This window comes from Momordica charantia, assembly GCF_013281855.1.
Source record: "Momordica charantia cultivar OHB3-1 chromosome 10 unlocalized genomic scaffold, Mcharantia_2.0 BLBB01000010.1, whole genome shotgun sequence".
In the NCBI taxonomy this organism is placed as follows: Eukaryota; Viridiplantae; Streptophyta; class Magnoliopsida; order Cucurbitales; family Cucurbitaceae; genus Momordica; species Momordica charantia.
Window position 1 is genome coordinate 9,445,012 of NW_028275158.1, and position 20,799 is coordinate 9,465,810.

The 20,799-nt window shown below is 37.0% G+C and overlaps 1 protein-coding gene across 1 annotated transcript; it reads left to right on the forward strand.

The window, feature by feature from the left end:
- The first annotated feature begins 2,555 nt into the window (after positions 1-2,555).
- Positions 2,556-5,204, forward strand: LOC111022106 (uncharacterized). The gene is made up of 4 exons (XM_088118792.1): positions 2,556-3,953; positions 4,114-4,572; positions 4,665-4,851; positions 5,116-5,204. The coding sequence occupies exons 1-4, from the start codon at positions 3,477-3,479 to the stop codon at positions 5,202-5,204; spliced, it is 1,212 nt and encodes a 403-aa protein (XP_087974918.1). The 5' UTR covers positions 2,556-3,476.
- Positions 5,205-20,799: the final 15,595 nt, after the last annotated feature.

A 20,799-nucleotide genomic window follows, 5' to 3' on the forward strand; every position in this document is an offset into this window, starting at 1 on the left:
TCCTAATATGACTATTAGAAAAAAGAACTTAATTTAGTAAAAACCAACCGTAACCTTAGGTCGAGGTCCTATGTCTAGGCTACCCGAGCAAAATTTTTATGTCTAAAGTATTTCTCTCTAAAGTTAAATCAGTAAAGTTGTGAAAACGTATCAACCCTTTTAGTATTGATGCTTGGTTAAAACATTCATTGGCAAAATCAAGTTTTAACTTATGGAAACAACTTTAAGTGATAAAAAAGGAGAAAAACGCCTTTTGCCTTGTTAGATTTTTAAAACTTTAACTAACTATCCATAACCGGGCTTGGAAAAAATAAATTTAGCTCATGATGATAAAGGAAAAATAGAATTTAATGTTGATGGAAGTAGACGACATGATTAAAAGATTAAAACAAGCTAAAAATGGTATAGTTGTAACCCGAATGGCTCTAACCCGTTCTCTTTCAAGATTGGGGAGCAATACTCGGTCGATTCCTGAAGGTTGAGTGATTACAACTTCGTAATGAGAAAGAGAGAGATAAGAGTAACAAAGAACTTGCTGGAATTTTAATTAAACAAGATTAAAACTTACAATTCAAGACTAACAAGATGGAAATAAAGGGTGAACTAGAAATAAGTAAGGTTTAAAACAATAAAAACTCAAAAACTTAAAGAGGAAACATAACTAAACTGAGAGTAAATGTTAAAGCTGAAATGATCACTCCGGGATGGTCAATGAAGAGAATGGGCTGCTGAATTTATAGGGACATCAAGGTGGTTAGGAAGTTGTGGAGAGCCACCCATTTCAAACACCTTTTGGTTGGTTAATTGTTAAATTGGCAACCTTCAATGCATGGAAGACACGTGGCAGAGCTTGGGAAGCCTTCAAATCACACCAAAACGTGCGTTTTACATTAAGGGCAATCTCGAGATTTGAGGAAGGCGCTAGGCACCTAGCTCAGAAATTTTCTGCACAAAATTGTAATTTCCATTAGAAATCAACTCTAAATGATGTAAAAACGTTCTATGTGCATGTATAACCTAAATAACTTAAAATGGAAGGCTTTGGACACTAAACCAAGCTTAAATCACGGTTTTCGAGTTTAAAACGTTAGAAAACAGCATAAATTTAGCTTCTTTTTACCCTTATGAACAAGGGAAATCACGCATTCATTCACCCATTTGCGTCTCTTTGACAGACGCAACACCTTAAAACTCCAAATTTTTTAGCATACACCCGTTTTTTCTCATTTATTTTAAATTTACTCAAAAATTTTCAAAAAATCCTAAGTTTCAGTTTGAAATTTTGATCAAAAAAATATTATCATATATGTATCAAATGAATTATGAGATATATACCTGGTAGGAAATTGATACAACTTAGAGTATATGTTTACGAACTTTTGTAAAATTATTTCATGGTCGATTTTGTAAATTAAAAAATGGAGATTTAAAAACTTTTCATAATTTATGATATTTTTTATCTATCACGACTAGGGGTGAAAAAAATTCGGGTCAGTTCGGTTTTCGGGTAGGGTTTGAAAAACCGAAATTGGTTCGGTTAGAGATGCAGGAACCGAATCGATTTGTTTCGATTTCGGTTCACCTTCTTTTCTTTTTCTTTTTCTTTTTTTTTGCAAAATTAATTAATTAATTATCGGTTCAAAAATGGCCTTAAAATTCAAACCAAGATCTGGGTTATGTTTTTTCTTTTTTTTTTAGAAAAAAAAAAGTTGGATTCTGTTTTAAAATCATGTATTTGGCACCCACATCATCAAGATTCATAAAAGGAAACCAATTTGTTTTTCTTTCTTCAACAACGCCTAATCTTTAAAAATAAAGAAGAGAAACAATATAGTTCTTTTTGTAAATTAAAAAAAAAACCTCATGAATCTTGATGGGCACGAACAATAATGGTTGAATCATCAATCTTTGACTTTGGCTTTAAGCTCCTTCTTTAATACGAAAATCGAGATTATATATTGTAAGAAAGGAAGAGGAGAAGATTTGGGAAATTGGGGTTTTTGACCCCACCAATAGTTCAAATTGGATAAATGAACCCCTTTTAAAAAAAACCTAATTTTTGACTCCACCTCTACTTAATTTTGAACCCACCTTTAGTGAAAAGACGAATATACCCTTATTTATGATGCATTAACTTCCCCATTAACTTCCACCCAACCATTTCACCAAACTTTTAACCTCATATTTTACTTATGTTTTGAATTTGAAACAGTCCAAAATTTTCACACCATCCAAACTCCTCACAGATCACGTTTTTTAAAATCTTCTAAAGAAACATTGCCACGTGTTTGATCATTGTCCCCACACTATCCAAAATCGTTGTCCCACATTTTCACATTTGAAGAGTTAGAGGTACGTTAACATTAAAATTTCTGAAATGATTTGAAATATTTTCCATTCATACATTTTCACTTGGCTTCTTGAAAAAAGAAAAAAAATGCAGTCGGTATCTCGGACCAAGTATTGTTCCGAGATTGAAGCTTTGAGATCTGGGATTGAATGTTCAATCCCGAACAAATCCAGGTTCAATCCCGGATCGAAAGATGGTGCAGGAATGAACCAGGATATATCCAGGACTAATCTCGAAGCACTGTGGCCCGGGATATGTCTCGGACCAAGACTGGTCCGAGACGGTCAGGGATGACATGTATTTTGTTATTTTTTTACCACTTTTTTTGGACGATATTCTTATCTCACTTGATTTTATCTATTTGCAGGATGTCTCGTGTTTTCATAACATTTGGTGGAGAATGGAAAGATAGTGAAAAAGATTACGTTGATGGTCGCACGAAAGGATTGACAGTGGATAGTACAACGACGTACAGAGAATTTCAAGGTCACGTGTATATATTGAGTAATATAAACCCCCTTCAGTTCGGTATTATAATTAGACGCGTATATCATTTTAAAACTAAAGTTTGTGTAATGGAGATAACTGATGACGATGAGCTGAATTTTTTTTAAACTGGTGATGTATCTAAATTGCCTATATACATATCTACTACGCCAAAGCAGGTACATAGGAATTAAACGTACATGTCTTCTTTCCCATATCATGTAGGCCAAAATGTGCCCTCGAGTTGTATGCCGACAACTTGTATTCCTCAATTCCAGAGACCCACAGATCCAATACCTTCATTTCCTTCCTCATCATCGAACCCCTCTTCTTCCCAACAACCACACCCCTATTACAGGCATTTAGGTCATGATATAGCGGGTTTAACACCATTGGAATCAGATGTTGTTCCATGTAACCTAGGAGATGACAGGGTATGTGATTGGAATGTGCCGGGATTATGGAATGATAATCAAGATGAAAGTGATGAATCATATGACCCATTGGGAGAGTCAGAAGAAGGAGACTATGAAGCAGAATTTGTGAATGATGACTATGATGATGCACTTGATGAAGAGTCTGAGCCCGATGTGGAACAGGTACAAGCTGATTTCGTAGGGATGAAGCAGCGGTCCGACAAATGGGGTGTGATGGTCTCACTGGACTGCCTAATGATGAGAAGTTGCAACTCATAGTACAGTCTTCTGGAACAAATGATGTTAAGGAGGGCGAAGTATTTGATATGAAGAAGGAGTTGAGTTTGAGAATGCATTTAGTTGCAATGCGGCTGAATTTTCAGTTTAAAGTAAAAAAGTCGACACCCGAACTATCTATACTACGCTGCGTTGATACTAGTTGCACCTGGAGACTTCGAGCTACAAAACTGAGGGACTGCAATCTGTTCAAGATAAAAAAATATTATATCATCCATACATGCAATGGTGGAGTTTTGAAACAGGATCATAGGCAAGCCAAGAGTTGGGTGGTCGAACATCTTGTCCAAGCGAAGTTTACAGACTTCTCCCGCACGTATAGACCGAAGGAAATAATACAAGACATGAGGAAGGAGTATGGTGTGAATTTAAGTTATGACAAAGCTTGGCAGTCCAGTGAAGAAGCACTTTGACTTATTAGAGGGAATCCAGCTTCGTCATACGGTCTACTACCAGCTTATGGTGAAACATTAAAAATCATGAACCCAGGTACTATTTTCGAATTGGAACTCAAAGATGAAAAATATTTCAAATATCTCTTTATGGTTTTGGGTCAATGATTAGAGGGTTTCTGGCTTGTATTCGATTAGTGTTGGTTGTCGATGGGGCCCACCTAACCAGATTTACCCGGTTGCATTTGCTATTGTCGACGGTGAGACCGTAGCATCATGGGTATGGTTTATGACTCAATTAAAAGGTGTGTTCGGCGTAGTGAAAAATTTGGTTTTTGTTTCCGATAGACATCAAACCATTTGTAAGGCAATTGACAAGGTATTCCCCACTGCATTTCATTGCTTTTGTATACAACATATTAAGATGAACTTGTTAGCAAAATTTAAAGTCGATGCGAAGGCACTCGAGGAAATATTTCTAAAAGCTGCGAAAGCATATCAAGAGTCTTATTTCAACTCAATCTGGGCTCAACTTGGTGCGTACCCTGGTGTGAGGGAGTATCTGGATGACATTGGGAAGGAGCGTTGGGCTCGTTGTTTCCAAACATTTTTGAGATACACACAGATGACAGTAATAATGTAGAGTCCGTAAATGCCCTCTTTAGACACGCGTGTGGGTTGCTAGTAACTGCTTTATTGGACCATATCAGAGGTCTGTTACAGACTTGGTTCTACGATCGACAGATGCTTGCCTCTTCCAGATCAACCACATTGTCCGACTACGCAGAAAATAAGTTTGCTGAATACTCGGACAGTGCCAGGAGATACGTTGTAGTGAACATTGACCAGTTTCATGTCCAGGTACGTGATGGCAATCTTGACGGGATTGTTGATTTCAACTCTAGGACATGTAGTTGTCGGGAGTTTGATTATTATAAAATTCCATGCTCTCATGCTATTGTCGGGGCGAAGATGCGAAACATAAATCCATACACTCTGTGTGACGAGGCATACACGACGAACTCCTGAGTAATGGCTTATGCAAAACCAATATTTTCAATCGGTCACGTCTCAAAGTGGAACAGTTCGCCTGATTTTGTCGACACACCGGTGGAAGCACCAGATATGGTTCCTAGAGTTGGCAGGAGGTAGATAGTTAGGATTCCTTCCACAGGCGAGGTGCGCCAAACACGTAAGTGCGGTCGGTGTGGTACGTCAGGACACAATCGCAAAACATGTAATGAACCCCTTAACACAGTGTAAATGTATGATCTATTGGTAACTTGTTTTTTCAGAAATTTATATGGTAACTTGTACCTCAAGCAACCAACCATGCATGCATGCATTGGTAACCCTATGTGTTATATTATTATTATTATTAATGGGGAGATTGTATTTTAATGTGTTTCATGTACGATGCTAGAATAATGAACCCATGACATAAAAATAGTATCGAAAATGCATACACTATTCAAAAAATGGGACGATGCGCCCACATCTGTATAGCGTACTGACGCCTAAAATATACAATATTATCTTAGGTCAAAATGTCCATATTTGACCCGGTGGCATCGTACTCGAAATACTGGACACAGAAAATCCTGCAATCAGTCGCGCTACTCTGCTCTGGTACGTGAACCCAACGCACCCTCACGACGCCACTGGCAAGTCGGGTCGAATTGAAAATATCCCGCCATGATGCAGCACCGCAGGTAGAATCGTACACATGGGCTTCAACTCCTTCTCAAGTTCATCTAGTGGAGTGACCGTTTGGAGTGAATTCCATACGGTTATGTTGCCCTCTACAACATCGATGCTGAGCATCACCCAGTGGTTTTCGCCTACGTTCATGGGGGTGTACACGATGTCTGTATAGCTCCAGGCCACGTTGTGGTCCGACTGCCTACCGTAGACATATCGAAAGATGGTATTCTCCGCGCTCCAGGGGTAGTTGATCCTAGTGGACAATACACCCAGCTTCATGGCCGCATATGGACCGTCTGTTTGATTCAGCAAAGTCTGTATAACAGTTGAAAAGTATTTCATTAGTTAAACAATTGATCAAAACAACATTTATTAGTTCGAACTGAAAGAAGTAAAAAGTAATTACCGAAAGAAGTACGTCCTCTATCGCAAACTTCTTGCGACATAAATGGAGACACTTCTCCAACTTTTTCGCCATAAACAAGACGAGACCATCAAGTACGTGTTACATTTAACCAATCTACATTGATGTAATCAAACTATTGACAAATATAGTACTACGAATATAGTAACATGTACTTACTTCGTCCTTCAATTAGACACTAGGGTCCAATAGATCGCGATATCATTCCTTCTTTTGCAAACTAGTTGCAGTGGATAGCAATCTCCCGTCCGTATTCGGGTCATCCATCAATGTCTGGAACTTATTGTCCAACTGCGGCGGAATGAGACATACTGGGTCGTAGCTATCCACAGTGATCCTACGCTGATCGGTTGGTGTGTATATATCCTTCAGCTTCCACGAGTAATGCCTCTTGCGTAGCCCACGCCCACTTGGGGCCTACTGGAGGACATATTCGTCCTGGTCAAGGTAAGGTTCAACCTAAAACACAATACACACATGAGTTCGCATAATGACAGCCGCCAATATGTATATGTATGACATTAAGTTTACTTTAATGACTGCGTCCGATGCCCAGTCCTTGTAGGGACGCCTAACGCGTCGGCTGACAGGTCGCGTATCTGATGGAACATCCGGCTCTTGCATACCAACAGTGACATCCTAATATACAACCAATATTAATCATATTACAATATGAAAACGCAAACGTATACTAGCGTTATAGAAATAGGACTTACCTGAATATTACCGACAGGACGATCGGGGTAAGCATCCGATGCATTGTCCCCCTCCGTTATCGTACCTTGGTCTTCATCCATAAGCATCAGATCCTCGTCCATAATCATCGGATCCTCATCCATATTCTTCAGATTCTCATCTACAACGTTCGGACCATGCTCCATCCGATTCTCGTCGGTCTTAGGGCCCTCTTTCGGCCTCCGGTCCTCGTCCATACTCTTCGGACCTCCATCTGGCTTTGGGGCCTCATCAAGCCTTTGATCCGATGAATCATCATCATTGGGCCCACCCCTACGTCCAAATTATTTGGTCGGATCAGGGAATTTACCCTGTACGAAAAGTACGGACCAATAAGCGTTATCTCGGACCAAACTAATCATAATTAATAACCAAGCATACTTAATGTTATATACATATAAAATGCGTACCTTCGACAGTTTCTTCAGGTATCTCTGGACACCTTTCAGGGCTACCCCAAAACCAATCAGTGTGGCCTTGATAGCACCAACTCGGTCATCGAGCTTCTTCAACCGTCTACTGATCTTATTTTTGAATTTTTTCGTTTCGACTTCTTCTGTAGCGCTTGGCTGTCATTTCCACTGGGTCCAGCATCGTCTAATGCAGGACCCTGTAATGCATCATCATCCAATGTCTCGGCCTCTTCTACCGGATCCTCTATGATATTCTTTCCTTTGTCCTTCACCCTTCTTTCCTAAGTACCTCTTTCCAGATCTGCAGGCGGGGTAGGTACAGCCGACAGATTAGGTATAGCGCGGGCTTCCGATGGACGCATAATACGGACCATGTGTTGTACCTTAACATTCGTCGAAACCAAGTATTCCTTAACATTGGACTGCAAAAAACTTATGATTAGACCGAAATGAAAAAATAAATTTGAATCACACGGCCACAAGATAATTACTTACCATCGTGTTATCGAACACGTCTCTCTGTAGAGTAAGAAACCCGCGAGAATAACTGCACGACCACCTAAGGAGTCGAGGAATGGCGTCGTCGCTCAGCCTCATGGCTACACGCAGACTTAACGTCGATATCGTCTCGTAAGCCCATACCTGGAATCTAGTGAAGTCAAATAAATAATGCATTTAAATAATATATTAGATTATATAGTTGACTTAAAGCTCGCTAACCTGAACTGCGTACGGAAACCCGTAGAGACTATAAGTCTCTTGGTGTGTGGGGTCATTTCTCGCCTTCTGTTGGTACGCCGACAGTTTATCCTTCAGGGCATTCTTCAGGCTCCAAAGTGTTCTTTTGAAAATCAGCGAACTCCAGTCGTGATTGCAGAACAGCTCCCACCTATCCACAACCCCTAAAAGGGTCGTATCTATGAACTGCTTCCTTTCCTTCCCCATCATGGCAAGCTCGACGAAGTAAACTATGCCAACGTTGACAACATCCTCGTCGTCGTAAAAAATTGCCTCCATAAAAATCTTCTCTAACTCCCTACACTTAACCCTGACACTGCCCTTAAAGTAACGTGCTCGAAGTCGTCGGCCAGGGATATCGTTATCTACCCTAATCATCCTATGACTGAGGCCAGTGATTAGGTCAAACTACCGCTTACGAAAGGAGAACCTTTTCCCAAACAGGTCGAAACTAATGATATCCTGCCTAGGCTCTTCAACCTCTCTCAACAATAAATGATGTATTAATGGACCATTAAAAACTACGTCCATGTCCAAAATGGGACCGAAACACGTTTGCCTAAACATGTCTAACTTGCTTAACGTGGCCGGAAACCAGTCATCACGGTTTAGAATTAGTCTCAAATCCATTATATGTCCTATATAAAGGTAAAATAAAAAAAATTAGATAAAAACTAATGCAAGGAACTTAAAAAAAAAACATTCAGTGCAGACCAAATTAAAAAAAAACTTAGCCCAACTTCTGCATTTTGCCTTTCATCCCAGACCAAACCAGGATCAGACAGCCTCCGGGATGGAAGGCAGAAAATAAAGCCTTATTCTCTGCCTTTCATCCCGGAACGAAACGGACCAGGATGGAAGGCAGAATGCAGACCCTTCGAAATGATCTCGGAATGGCTGTCTGCCTTCCATCTCGGACCTTATCCCGGTCCGTTTCGTTTCGGGATGAAAGGCAGAGAATAGGGCTTTATTTTCTGCCTTTCATCGCGAAACAAAAAGGTCCGGGATAAGGTCCGAGATGGAAGGCAGACAGCCATTTCGAGATCATTTCGAAAGGTCTGCATTTTGCCTTCCATCCCGGACCGTATCCCGGTCCGTTTCGTTCCGGGATGAAAGGCATTCCAGCCTCATCCGGGATTGATATCGATCCAGGACAAACATCCGAGATGGAAGGCAGGACGTCATCTCGATCCCGGATTAAATCTCGGATTTTATCTCAAACCAAATTCATCCGGAATTGAATACGTGATTGAATCCGAGATTGATTTTTTCCCCAAATTTCTCAGTCCTGTAAGCACAACATGAAAATGACCCTAGATCTACATGGTTGCTTCAGACAGCGCCAAGAATGATATCAGAACAACAAATGTTTCTAAAATTTTTTTTATAATCTACCCGACCACTAACCTTGTGATCGATGACTTTGTAGTGCGAAACAATGGAAGAGAAAGTCTTGGAAGCGAATGTATGATGGTGTGGATGACTCGTCCACCGTCCGAGATAACGTTCAATCCAGGATGGGGTTTAGGGTTTTAAGACAAAGGAAACGTCCGAGATGAGGTGAAAATTTTCGTTGGGCTAGGAAACGTCCGAGATGGGGTTTAGGGTTTTAGTTGGAGGGAGTTCCCTTTATTTTTTAAACATGAGGGTACTATGGTAAATTGGCTCGGAGAGAGGTTAAAATTAAGGGAAGTTGGGGTTATATACAAGGTTTTTTAAAAAGGGGTTCATTTATCCTATTTGAACTATTGGTGGGGTCAAAAACCCCAATTTCCCAGAAGATTTATTAATCACTTTAGATAAAACAGCCAATGGAAAGGGTCTTGCCACGCTACAAAATGTCGGAGAGGATCGCCGTTTGAACAGGGTCGGATAGGATTGCCACGATGCAGTAAAGAGGGTCGGAGAGGATCGTCACGATGTGCTGAAGGGGATCGGAGAGGGTTGCCACCACGCTGAAGGGATCGGAGAGGGTCGCCGCCATGCTGAATAAGGCCGGGGAGGGTCGCGCCGAATAGATCGAAATCTCATCATAGAGTGAGAGAGAGATCCTACAGTAGAGAGATGGCGCCGGTCCTGCCCCGCCCCATTGGGGATTTTTCCCCATCCCCGCCTCCTCCCCGAAATTTTGGGGCGGGGACGGGACGCTGTTATAAATATATATTTTTTAATCTTTTAATTAATATTTTTTATTACTAGTATAAAAAAAGGAAGAAAATTGGTTAAATAGGCTATTAGCTTTGAGTTTTCTTTTTTTAAAAAAATTTAAAAGTATTTACCAAATTAATATATATTAATATTATTATATAAAAAAATAATAAAATAATAAAATGTTAAACGGGCGGGGACGGGGCAGGGAGACCTCCCCATCCCCGCTCCGTCCCCGTTGGAGACTTGATTAGGATCCTTAGTTTGACCCCGTCCGTGGTTAAACGGGGGATTCCCCGATCCGATTAGGTACCGCGGGTTCTTTTTGCCATCCCTAATTCCCATCCCCATCCCGTGTTCGTCGGAGACCTTGATTAGGATCCCTAGTTTGACCTCGTTCTTAGTCAAACGGGAGATTCTCCGACCCGATTAGGTATTGTGGGTTTTTTTGCCATTCCTAATTATGTTCCGACCCTTTCTTTTGTCGTACAATTAGCAGTAGTTCTATCCTATCTATCATTTGTGAACACTGCACGAGGAGCTTTGGCAATCGTCCTTTGGTGTTTTTCTTTCTAATTTTTTAAGCTTATCTATTTGTTTATTTTGTTCCAATTTTTCTGAGTTCTTTTTGGTTGTGTTCGGCAATTGTTATGAGATTTTTTAAAGTAAACTTCAAATTCTTGGTTTACTACAAATCAAGGATGAACCTACATATTACAGTCCAATAATACAACTTCAAACCAACAAAAGGATGAATTTCTTCAATTGATTGATAATCTGATAATAGAGATCTGGAAAATAATGGACGTTTAGTAGCAGATTTGGCATATTAGATCAGAAAAATATTTGAAAGCGGTCATAGCAAGATAAAGACAATAGAGACTAAATATCACTTCTTATTTAAATGTATACAACGTATACTATGTATCCTAATTCTAGGGGGCACTATCGTGGATCTGCCACTACTGACCATAAGTTTTGAAAGGAAAGAGAGGTAAAATCTCTTTCAAGAAGACTCCATCAACAGAATTAGAAAAAAAAAACAAATTGGCTCGTCAACGATAACTGGTCAAGAGAAAAAACTTGACCTCCGACTTATTCGTTATGTAAGGAGGACAATATCTAACCATTAAGGAGCCAAATATTGTCGAGGACAACTATTTTCCAACGTCATTTACAAATAATGACTTTCCGGTTACAGCTTATTATTTTGGACAGGAAACTGCAGTTATTTAACAGAAGATGAGCCGAATTACGATTACAGAATATATTTTATGGGCCTTTATTTATTAAAAGCCTGGACAAAACACACAAATATTTATCAAAACACTAGACAAAACACACAAAGCATGCATGCAGCACACGATGAACGATGTGTGCTTACTGCTGTGAAGGAAAATTAAACCCAGAAAGCGCTTAGAACTAGCATTGCAGTGGGGAGACTCGGCAAATGAATGTCAACAACCTTGCCTTGTGCAGCATCTGGCTTCCTTCTGGGCCATGCTCCTGACTTTGTACCTGACGAGCAATCTCCTCCAACGCACCGCACCTACATTGCTCCTCCACATTTATCAGCTCGTCGCAGCACTCCTCCAACCCCTCTTCCTCTCTCCCCCTTTGGCTGCTCTGCTGCCTCAGGAACCTCTCGCAGCTGCGCAGCTGCTCGCGGGGCCTGATGTGGCGGCACCACTCCTGCTGTCCTTGGTTGTCTTGGTCCACCTCCACGGTGGTCACGGTGGTGTGGTAGGCATAGGCATCTACGACCAGCAGAGCGATTGCCAAAAGAACCACGATGCTGGAGAGTCTGGCCATTGTTGTTAGAAGCCGAGAGTTGAGAAAGTGAGTGCAATTGAAGAAGAGGAGGGTGAGTGGTGTCTATAGGAATTGGCGAATGGTGCATGTGGGAAACGTGGGGGGAGTTAGTAACTGTCTTTTATGAGGGTTTCGAAAGCTTGTGAATGTGTGGGTACGTGGTGTCTTTTACTGCTGGGAGGCTGGGTACGTGCTCGTTTTGCTGCCAACGAGATTGATCTTTTTGTTTGTGTGTGTATTTAGGACGACGTTTTTGTTAAAAATGTCTAAATTTTATGGACATATCTGGGATTAGTTTTGGTAAAATAATAAACATTGGTTCCTATCCTTTTTAAATAGGAAATACTTCTGCTTCTGAGCTGAATATCTCTTTGTTTTTGCATTTCTTTTTTTTAAATTAGCTTTTACCATAGCTAAAAGTAATTATGAGACCGGAAATTTTACTGTGTAACATGGTAAAATTCATTATTTTTAAGTTTGTGTAAAATCAAATTTTCATTTATATTTGTCTAACATGGACTAATTAACTCAACCAATACGGTGTGTTTGAGAATGATGGTAGAACTAGTGATTTTGAATTTTTTTTTAAAAATATAATTGATTTTCCAAAATTACTATCGTGATATCTTAAAAATCAATTTAAAAGTGATTTTAAGTTTTCATAAAATCAATTTTCTAATTTGCTAAACATCATCAATAGGAATGGAAGTGATTTTGACCATGACAAAAGTGATTTTGGTCAAACACACCCTTAATTCCTTTCTTGAAGGTCAGAGATTTGATCCTCCACAATTGTTTTACTAAACAAAATTGATTTATATTTGAGAAGATCCCATTGATAGCCACTTTAAAATTGCTTTTCTAAAAATATGCGGTTTCTTTTAACAAAATTTTAAAAATTTCAGTTCTATATCCTTGCACTCATCTATTTCTTTTACATTTTTGTACTTATATTGGAAAGGATTTTGATCGGTTCAATCTCTTTTTTATCAAATAACTTAGAGTAAATAGAAGAATTTGTAAATTATTTCATATAAAATTATAAATTAATTATCTTAATTACAGATTTAGATATTAGTTGAAATAATATACCTACTTGGGTTCACTATAGTTTATTTAGTAGAACAAATGAGGATGAAAGATTCAAACTCGTGAAGAGACATATGCCAATTACACTAAACTACATTCATGTTGGTTGTTCACTATATTAAATTGCCGTAATTTAATATTAGCTTACCCATTACAGTAACATGTCTTTACATGTTAAAATATTGAATTTACTGAAACTAATTTACTTCTTATTACTACACTGTTTGCCAACAATTATTTTAACAACCACTAATCTCAAAATAAGTCTTAATTTAGCTTACCCATTTTTTTCTTTTTTAAAAAACAGAAAACCAAAACATGTTGGTAACTCTTTTTAGTTTTTTGTTTTTAAAAACTTAAAAAATTGAAAATGGATATTAGGGAGAGAAAATTTTATGTAGAGCAGAGATAGGAGAGTGAGGATACTCTTCCCCATTTTCGTGCTCGTGAAAATTTTTAGTATCCGTCTCCACCTCGTTCTTGGGTCCGAGAAATGTTCTCGAGAAAAATTATCGGTTTTATAATTGTTTATAATTATTTTTAGAATTTAAGTATAAAAAAAGTTTAATAAATATATATTAATTATTTAAAAAATATAATCGGGGTCGGGGATGGGGTCGGGACATGCATTTCCTATTTTTGGGACACGACCCTACGTAAATTTTTGTCTTCCTCCTAACGTAGAGAGATGAAAATACAAGTTTAGAGAGATGTAAAAAAGCTTTTAGAAGTTAAATTTTAGAGAGATAAATAAAAAAATTAGAAAAAAAGTAGTGAAAGAAAAGTTAAAGACAAAAAGAGAAAAATTGTAGAGAGAAAAAAAAGTCGAGAGGAAAAGATATGTTAAAGAAAAAAAAAGAAATTATAAGGAAAGAGAAAAATTAGGGTGGAAACAAATTTAGAGATAAAAACAAGATTCAAAATATAATTTTTAGAGATAATTAATAAATACAAAGATAAATAAAAGTTACAGTGAAAGAAAATTAAACGAGAAAATAAAATATAATTTTCAGAGGAAAACAAAATTACGAAGAGAGAAAATTTATAAAAGATAGGAAAAATATTAAATTTTTAAGGAGACAAATGAAACTGGTATGTTAGAAAAAAAATACAGAAAATTTTAGAGAGAGATAAATAATAATAAATATTCAAAATAGGAAAGTTTCAGAGAGAAAAATAATTTAGAAATAAAAAAGTTTTAGAGTCAGATAAATTTTTTAGACATAAATATGAGAAAGAAAAAAAAGTTGAGTATTAGAAGAAAAAAATGAGATTTTGAAAAACAAAAACCTATTTTTGAAAAATAATTTTTTTTTTTTTGAAATTTACATAGAATTTCAAAATGGTTTTTGAAAAACAAAAATAGAAAATTGAATTGGTTATCAAACAAACTTGTTTTTGAAAAACTAAAAACCAAAAAATAAAAACAAAAAACAAAATGGTTATCAGGTGATTTGCCAAATCAAGGATAGTTCTAATTGAGGTATATCTCTGAGGTACAATTTGTGAGGTATACCTAAATCCCGCTGACCAAATTTAAACTAATTAAATCCAAATTATAAGAATTAAAATGAAAATTTTAAAATTAGAAGGATTACTCTAGAAACTTATTACCATTATTTAAAGTACTTCGCACTTAATTAAAACTAATCATATTTGATGGTAACATAAAAATACTTTGTGGAAAAATATTTGATAGTAACGTAAATATATTTTATGGAAAAATATTTGAGTGTTAAAAATACTGTTTGGGTCAAAATTATATTCATGCTTTAGAGTAATATATAAATTTTCTTTATTTAAAATACTTTGTAAGAAAACAGTTGGAGAATGCTTTTAGTAAGTCTTTGACAATGAAGTCCAAAAAGTATTTTTAACGTGTTATATGAGAGCATTTGTGAGTGTTTTTTTAGTTCAAGTGTTTTCGAGCAATCCTCAGGAGTGTTATACTTTTATTTATTTATTAAAAAAGTATGTAAAAAATATACTGATAAAAGCAATTCACTTAAGAGAGATAGTTGAAATGTCGTAATTAAAAAAAAAGGTCGATCGGCTTTGCTTTGCTTTTGATTCTGTGAGGCTACCATAGTTGCAAGTTGCATCGGTGGACGACGCCCTTGAAAATTGCAATTCATGCAGTTGAAACAATCTAAAGCCGAGTGACCAGGACGATTACAGATTTGACATAAGATGCGATTTTTAGAGGTGGATGATTGATGATTGGAGTAAATGGAAAATTTCCACCAAAAGTTCCACCAAAATTTCCAGAACTAGCACGACCTTGTCCCTGATTATTTGAAGAAAAACGTCTTGAACCTTGATTCGAGCGATTGCGACTGTTATTAGAACTATTGCCACCAAATGATTTTCCTCGATTAAAATTCGAAGAGAAATTGTGCTACAGATGTGCATTCTAAGAAGAAGCAAGCAGTGCAGCCGGTTGCAGAAACAATTCATCACGGCGTGTCTGCTTATCAATTGTGGATTCCTCAAAGAGTAAGAGAACATGTAGTTCCTTAAAGGAAACAGGTTGAGAACGTATTCGCATGGAGGTGCAAAAAGTGTTATATTCATCGGGAAGTCCATTAAGAGTATAAATCAGATGATCCTCTTCACAACAATGGAAACATTGGTAAGTTTATATTTAATTTCCTTTATGCGTTGAATATAGTCACTGATAGACTCACTAGACTTCTTGGCAATAGATTGCAGAATGAATAATGTTTCTCCAAAATCGCCCAAACTTCTTTAAAGGTATTGCTGCCAACAACATAGGGCTAGGGCAGCAGAAGAAAGTGTCGCATTTATTAATGACATTAATGTCTGATCTTTGGCAATCCAGTCATCGATAGAGGATCACTGATAGAATAAATGATTCATTCCGCAACGAAATTATTGGATCGACATTGAATTTATATTTAGAATACAAAATAAATTGAGAAAGTAAAATATCTTTATAGAATCTCTCCACAAGACCTTCCTCGCTATGACTCGAACAATGAACCATAGTTGGTGGGAACTCGTTGAAAGAAATGAGAGAGAATTTCGAGAGAATTCGTAGAGAATGAATGTGTGCTTTGACTTGCCCTAAAGGTCCTATTTATAAGAGCTTAAGGTAGAATCCTCCTATTTATAAGAGCTTAAGGTACAATCTTTTTAACCTCACATATTAAAAAGTTTTATTTTATTTGATTCTCATAATATTTTATCTTAATAAAATATTATGTTTTCCTTTTAATGTATCACTTGCACCAATTAGATGAATCTCATGTCAAATAAAATCTTTTAATATCTCATATTAAAATTTATATTATTTGATTCACAATCAAATAATTATTTTATTAGTATATATTATATATTAATAAAATATTAATTTTACTTTAAATGAAATACATTAATTCATTATTCTGTTTATTATTTAACGTATTCTAAATACATTAAATATGAATTTGAACATTTCAAATTCAATTTTATTTCAACATAATTTAGTCCATTAATGTTATTATGAGCTAGCAAAGGAACTTTATAGACCTACAATTTATAAGCTCCAATGATACGAACTTAATTAATTAAACTCATTAATTAATTAACTTTCATTAATTAACTCAAGGTTACTCCACTATAAATCCGGAGTTGCATTCTTACGCACTGTAGAACAAATTTTGTCCATGAATATAATCATTACATGCAACTCGATCATTCACGAGTTGTTCAAAATTACAGCCGGCTCAAAAGTCCGTTATACCCTTGTAATTTCATCTTATACCTTAAGTACCACTGATCCTCTAATGAACAATCTGTTTATGATCCAACTATAAACTAAGTCTCTCTCGGGCTAGTGAGAGGGTGGCGCCCCATTGTTCAAGTCCTGAAATCGACACTTAAGGGAACTACTCATGTACTTACCCTATAATGGGAAGGAGTGAATTTCATCTTATGAGATTATGTTCCCAGATCCCTTTTGGTCACATTCCCAAAATAGTAGGCTTATTGAACCGGTTACAAAAACCATTCTCACCCATGTAAATCAAAGGACATACCCTCATAGGCAGATGTTCATAAATCACTTACGATTAAGATCGAGTTACATATGATCATCCTACGAAATATTTATCTTATCTTTTAACGAATTTATAAAAAAAGATTAAATATTTCGCGGTCCAATCTTATACAAACTCATTGTATATGATACCCCTACTCATATATCTCCACATGAACAATTTTGGATCAAATCATCTGTAACATTTACAAAGTGAGCTGCATCAATAGTGTTACCAGGATAAGGCACCCAACGTTATCCATATACTATACACTCTTTGGTTATAACTTGAACACGATCCTCTTGTATGTCAACTACCATATTGTTTAAGATTACATTTATAACCTTGGATTTTCACAAAATTGGATAATATTTGCACATAAAAAATAAAATAAAACAATTATTTTACTCATAAATAATTGAAATTAACAAATTACAAGGCTGTAAGGCATAAACTCTAACAATCTCCCACTTGCACTAAAACCAGCAGGATATGTATCCTAGGGCATACTATATACCCAACATTATCTCCCACTTACCTTAAAGGAGATGATACATATCTTGTAAACCTAGACTCTCTAGATGACCCTCAAACACTTTAGACTAGAAAGCCTTTGTAAATGGATCAGCACAGTTATCTGTAGATGCTATCTTGGTGACAATCACGTCACCTCTTTGCACAATATCTCTTATATGATGATATTTTCTCTCTATATGCTTCCCTCTTTTGTGACTTATAGGTTCCTTGGAGTTTGCCACTGTGCCACTATTATCACAATAAAGAGTGATGAGCTTATCCATATTTGGAACAACTTCCTGAAGGGATGTGAATCCCGTAGCGGAAGCGGATTTTCGTTGCTGATTTTTGGGACACAAAACCGAAATAGAAAGAAGGAAATACAGGGGAAATTCCAAACCTTTGAAGAACGTTTCTTCAGTGAATTCCCCTCGAACACCACTACTGGATCTTCCTCGCTATCCTCTTGGGTCTCGGGATCGTTCTTGTGGTAGCACCTTGATCGAAGAGAGGGAGAAATTGAGAGAATTTTGAGAGAAATCGTTGGGAGTCTTTTTCTTTTCTTCTGTTCTGTAACACCTTCTGTCTAATTCTCCAACACTTGGAGAAGAAGAAGAAGGAATTCCCCACGTCACAAAACCTCCCACTCCCCTGCAATTTTGGAGGGGAGTTAATATTACTAATAATATTAATATTAATATTAATATTAATATTAATATATATATATATATAATATAAAAATAATAAAATATATATATATAATTAATTAATCAAATTAATTAATATTATTAATCCAATTAATAATTAATAAATATATATACACATAAATAATTAACACTTAATTATTTATTATAAAATTAGAATCATATTCTAAAACATTTCTCTCGTATAACCTATAGTTTTAATGTACATCTTAAGCACATTATTTTTAACCTATAGTTTTAATATGAATCTTATTCATATTAATTTTATTTGAATATCATTCAAATAATATCTCTCATAATATATAGTTTTAATTTACAATTAACTATATATATTATAATGTATCAATATACATATAATCCCTTAAGTAATTTGAACAATTCAAATTCTTCCAAAAATTTGATCCTCGTTTTATCCGTTATGAGCTAGCAAGGGGACCTAATAGACCTACAGATCAGAAGCTCCAACGATGCAAGATTAATCGGTCAAACTCATTGACCGAGTTAATCTAGATTCGTTAACTATGGGTCATTCCACTAAAGACCCGCAGTTGCACTCTTCTCACTGCAGAATGTTTTCATGTCCATGGACATATGACCATTAATGACGAGTCAATCCTTCACGAGTGTTCGTAACTCAAGTTGGGTCAAATTACCGTTTTACCCCTGAGTTACATCTTACTCCTTAAACACCACTGCTTCTCTAATGAACAACTCGGTTATGGTCCAACCAATAACCGGAAGTCCCTCTCGGCCAATGAGAGGGTGGGGCCCCTTGTTCAAGTCCCGGAGTCAGCATTTAAGGGAACACTCACCTACTTCCCTAAAGTTGGGGAGGAGTGATAACAATCTTGTGAAGTTATGTTCCCAGCTCCTCACTCGGTCTCGTCCCAAAATGGTAGGAATGTTGAGTCGGCGACTCAGGCCACTCTCACCCATACAGATCAAAGAACAAGCCCTCACGGGCAGGAGTCCATAACTCATTCAGGATTGAGAATGAGTTGCCTGGTCATCCTAAGAAAGGACAATCTATTAGTTAACGGTGTTACATCTAAAGATTGCTTATTTTGCGGCCCGGTCTTATACAAACTCATTGTATAGGATACCCCCACTCGCATGTCTCCACACGAACGACCTGGATCGAGTCGTCTGTAACCTTTACAGAGCGGGCCGTATCCATAGTGTTGCCAGGATAAGGTACCCAGCCTTATCCATATACTATAGACCCTTTAGGTTATTCACGGGACATTATCCATTGATATATCAGAGGTATATCAAATATATACCCCGTATATCAACTATATACCCAGTATATATCCTGTCCCGATTACATCATAAATAACCTTGGATGTTTGGTTTATTGGATTTTGGACAATGCAAAGCTATGATTCAACAACAAATTTATTGAATAAAACTTTATTAAATAGACATTTGTTTTTACAAAATACAAACTACGAGTTTAGGGCAACACACCCAACACTTCCAATTAGTTAGGAACTTCCTGAACCATACTACTTCCTTTGTTGCTTCATAAGCAGCTACATATTCAACTTCCATGTTGGAGTCGGCAACACAACCTTGTTCAATGCTCCTCCACCTAGAGTGAATACTGATCCTGATGTGGATTTCCTCAAATCCTTATCAGTTTGAAAATCAGAGTCGGTGTATCCTGTAAGGATTAAATCCTTTGTTCCATATTGATAACTCTCCAAAAGAGAGTTATTCGAGTGTATATTTGGGTGTTTTTATGCAAAGAATTGTCAAAGTGTGTCAATTTTAGCTCTTAAATAACATAGATAAGATTAGAAAGTGGAACCCGAGCTAAAAGTCTTAGGTCTTGAATGCTTTGGCTAAATATTGTGCTAAATGCTCTTATTTCTGGTGTAAATGCACAGGTTAGGAAGTAGTAGATAAAGCATGAAGAGAGTGCTAAGCCCAGAGAGGAGTGGATGAAAGCATTAGCAAGACAGAGCAGATGAAACCTGGAGCAAAGCAAAGCTGGAGCATGGAATCACTGCGCAGTAACAGCCCAGACATGGGAATTTACCGTGTCCGTACAAACTTCAGTTGGGAGCCCTAAAAATGGACCCAAATATAGGAACATTTAACCCTATCTGCCACACACAGATCCCAATAGAGACACGTTTTTAAGAGCTAAAACGATAAGGAGGAGGAATCTCTCTTTTTCGAGGTAGAAAGCTGACGACAGAGGGGGATATCCGACTGCTGCATTGAGCTATCATCTTCTTCCTTGGTTTTATGCTATTTCCTTGGAATGAGTTTTCTTCTTCCTTTACCCATTGTATTTTCTTCTTTATCCATGAGCTAAACCCTATTTCGGGGGAGATTTACATGTTGTAACTGATAAACAACCGAACCTTTAACTGTTACATTCGTTTTTTTAATAGAGCTGTTTATATTTCTTCATTCTTACTTGACATTGTTGGCCGCTTTTTCTTGTTTGCTAGCTTATGTATTGACCCTAGAGGGCTTACGACTTGCCGACTTGCTTTATTTGTGATTTGTACTTTTCTATAG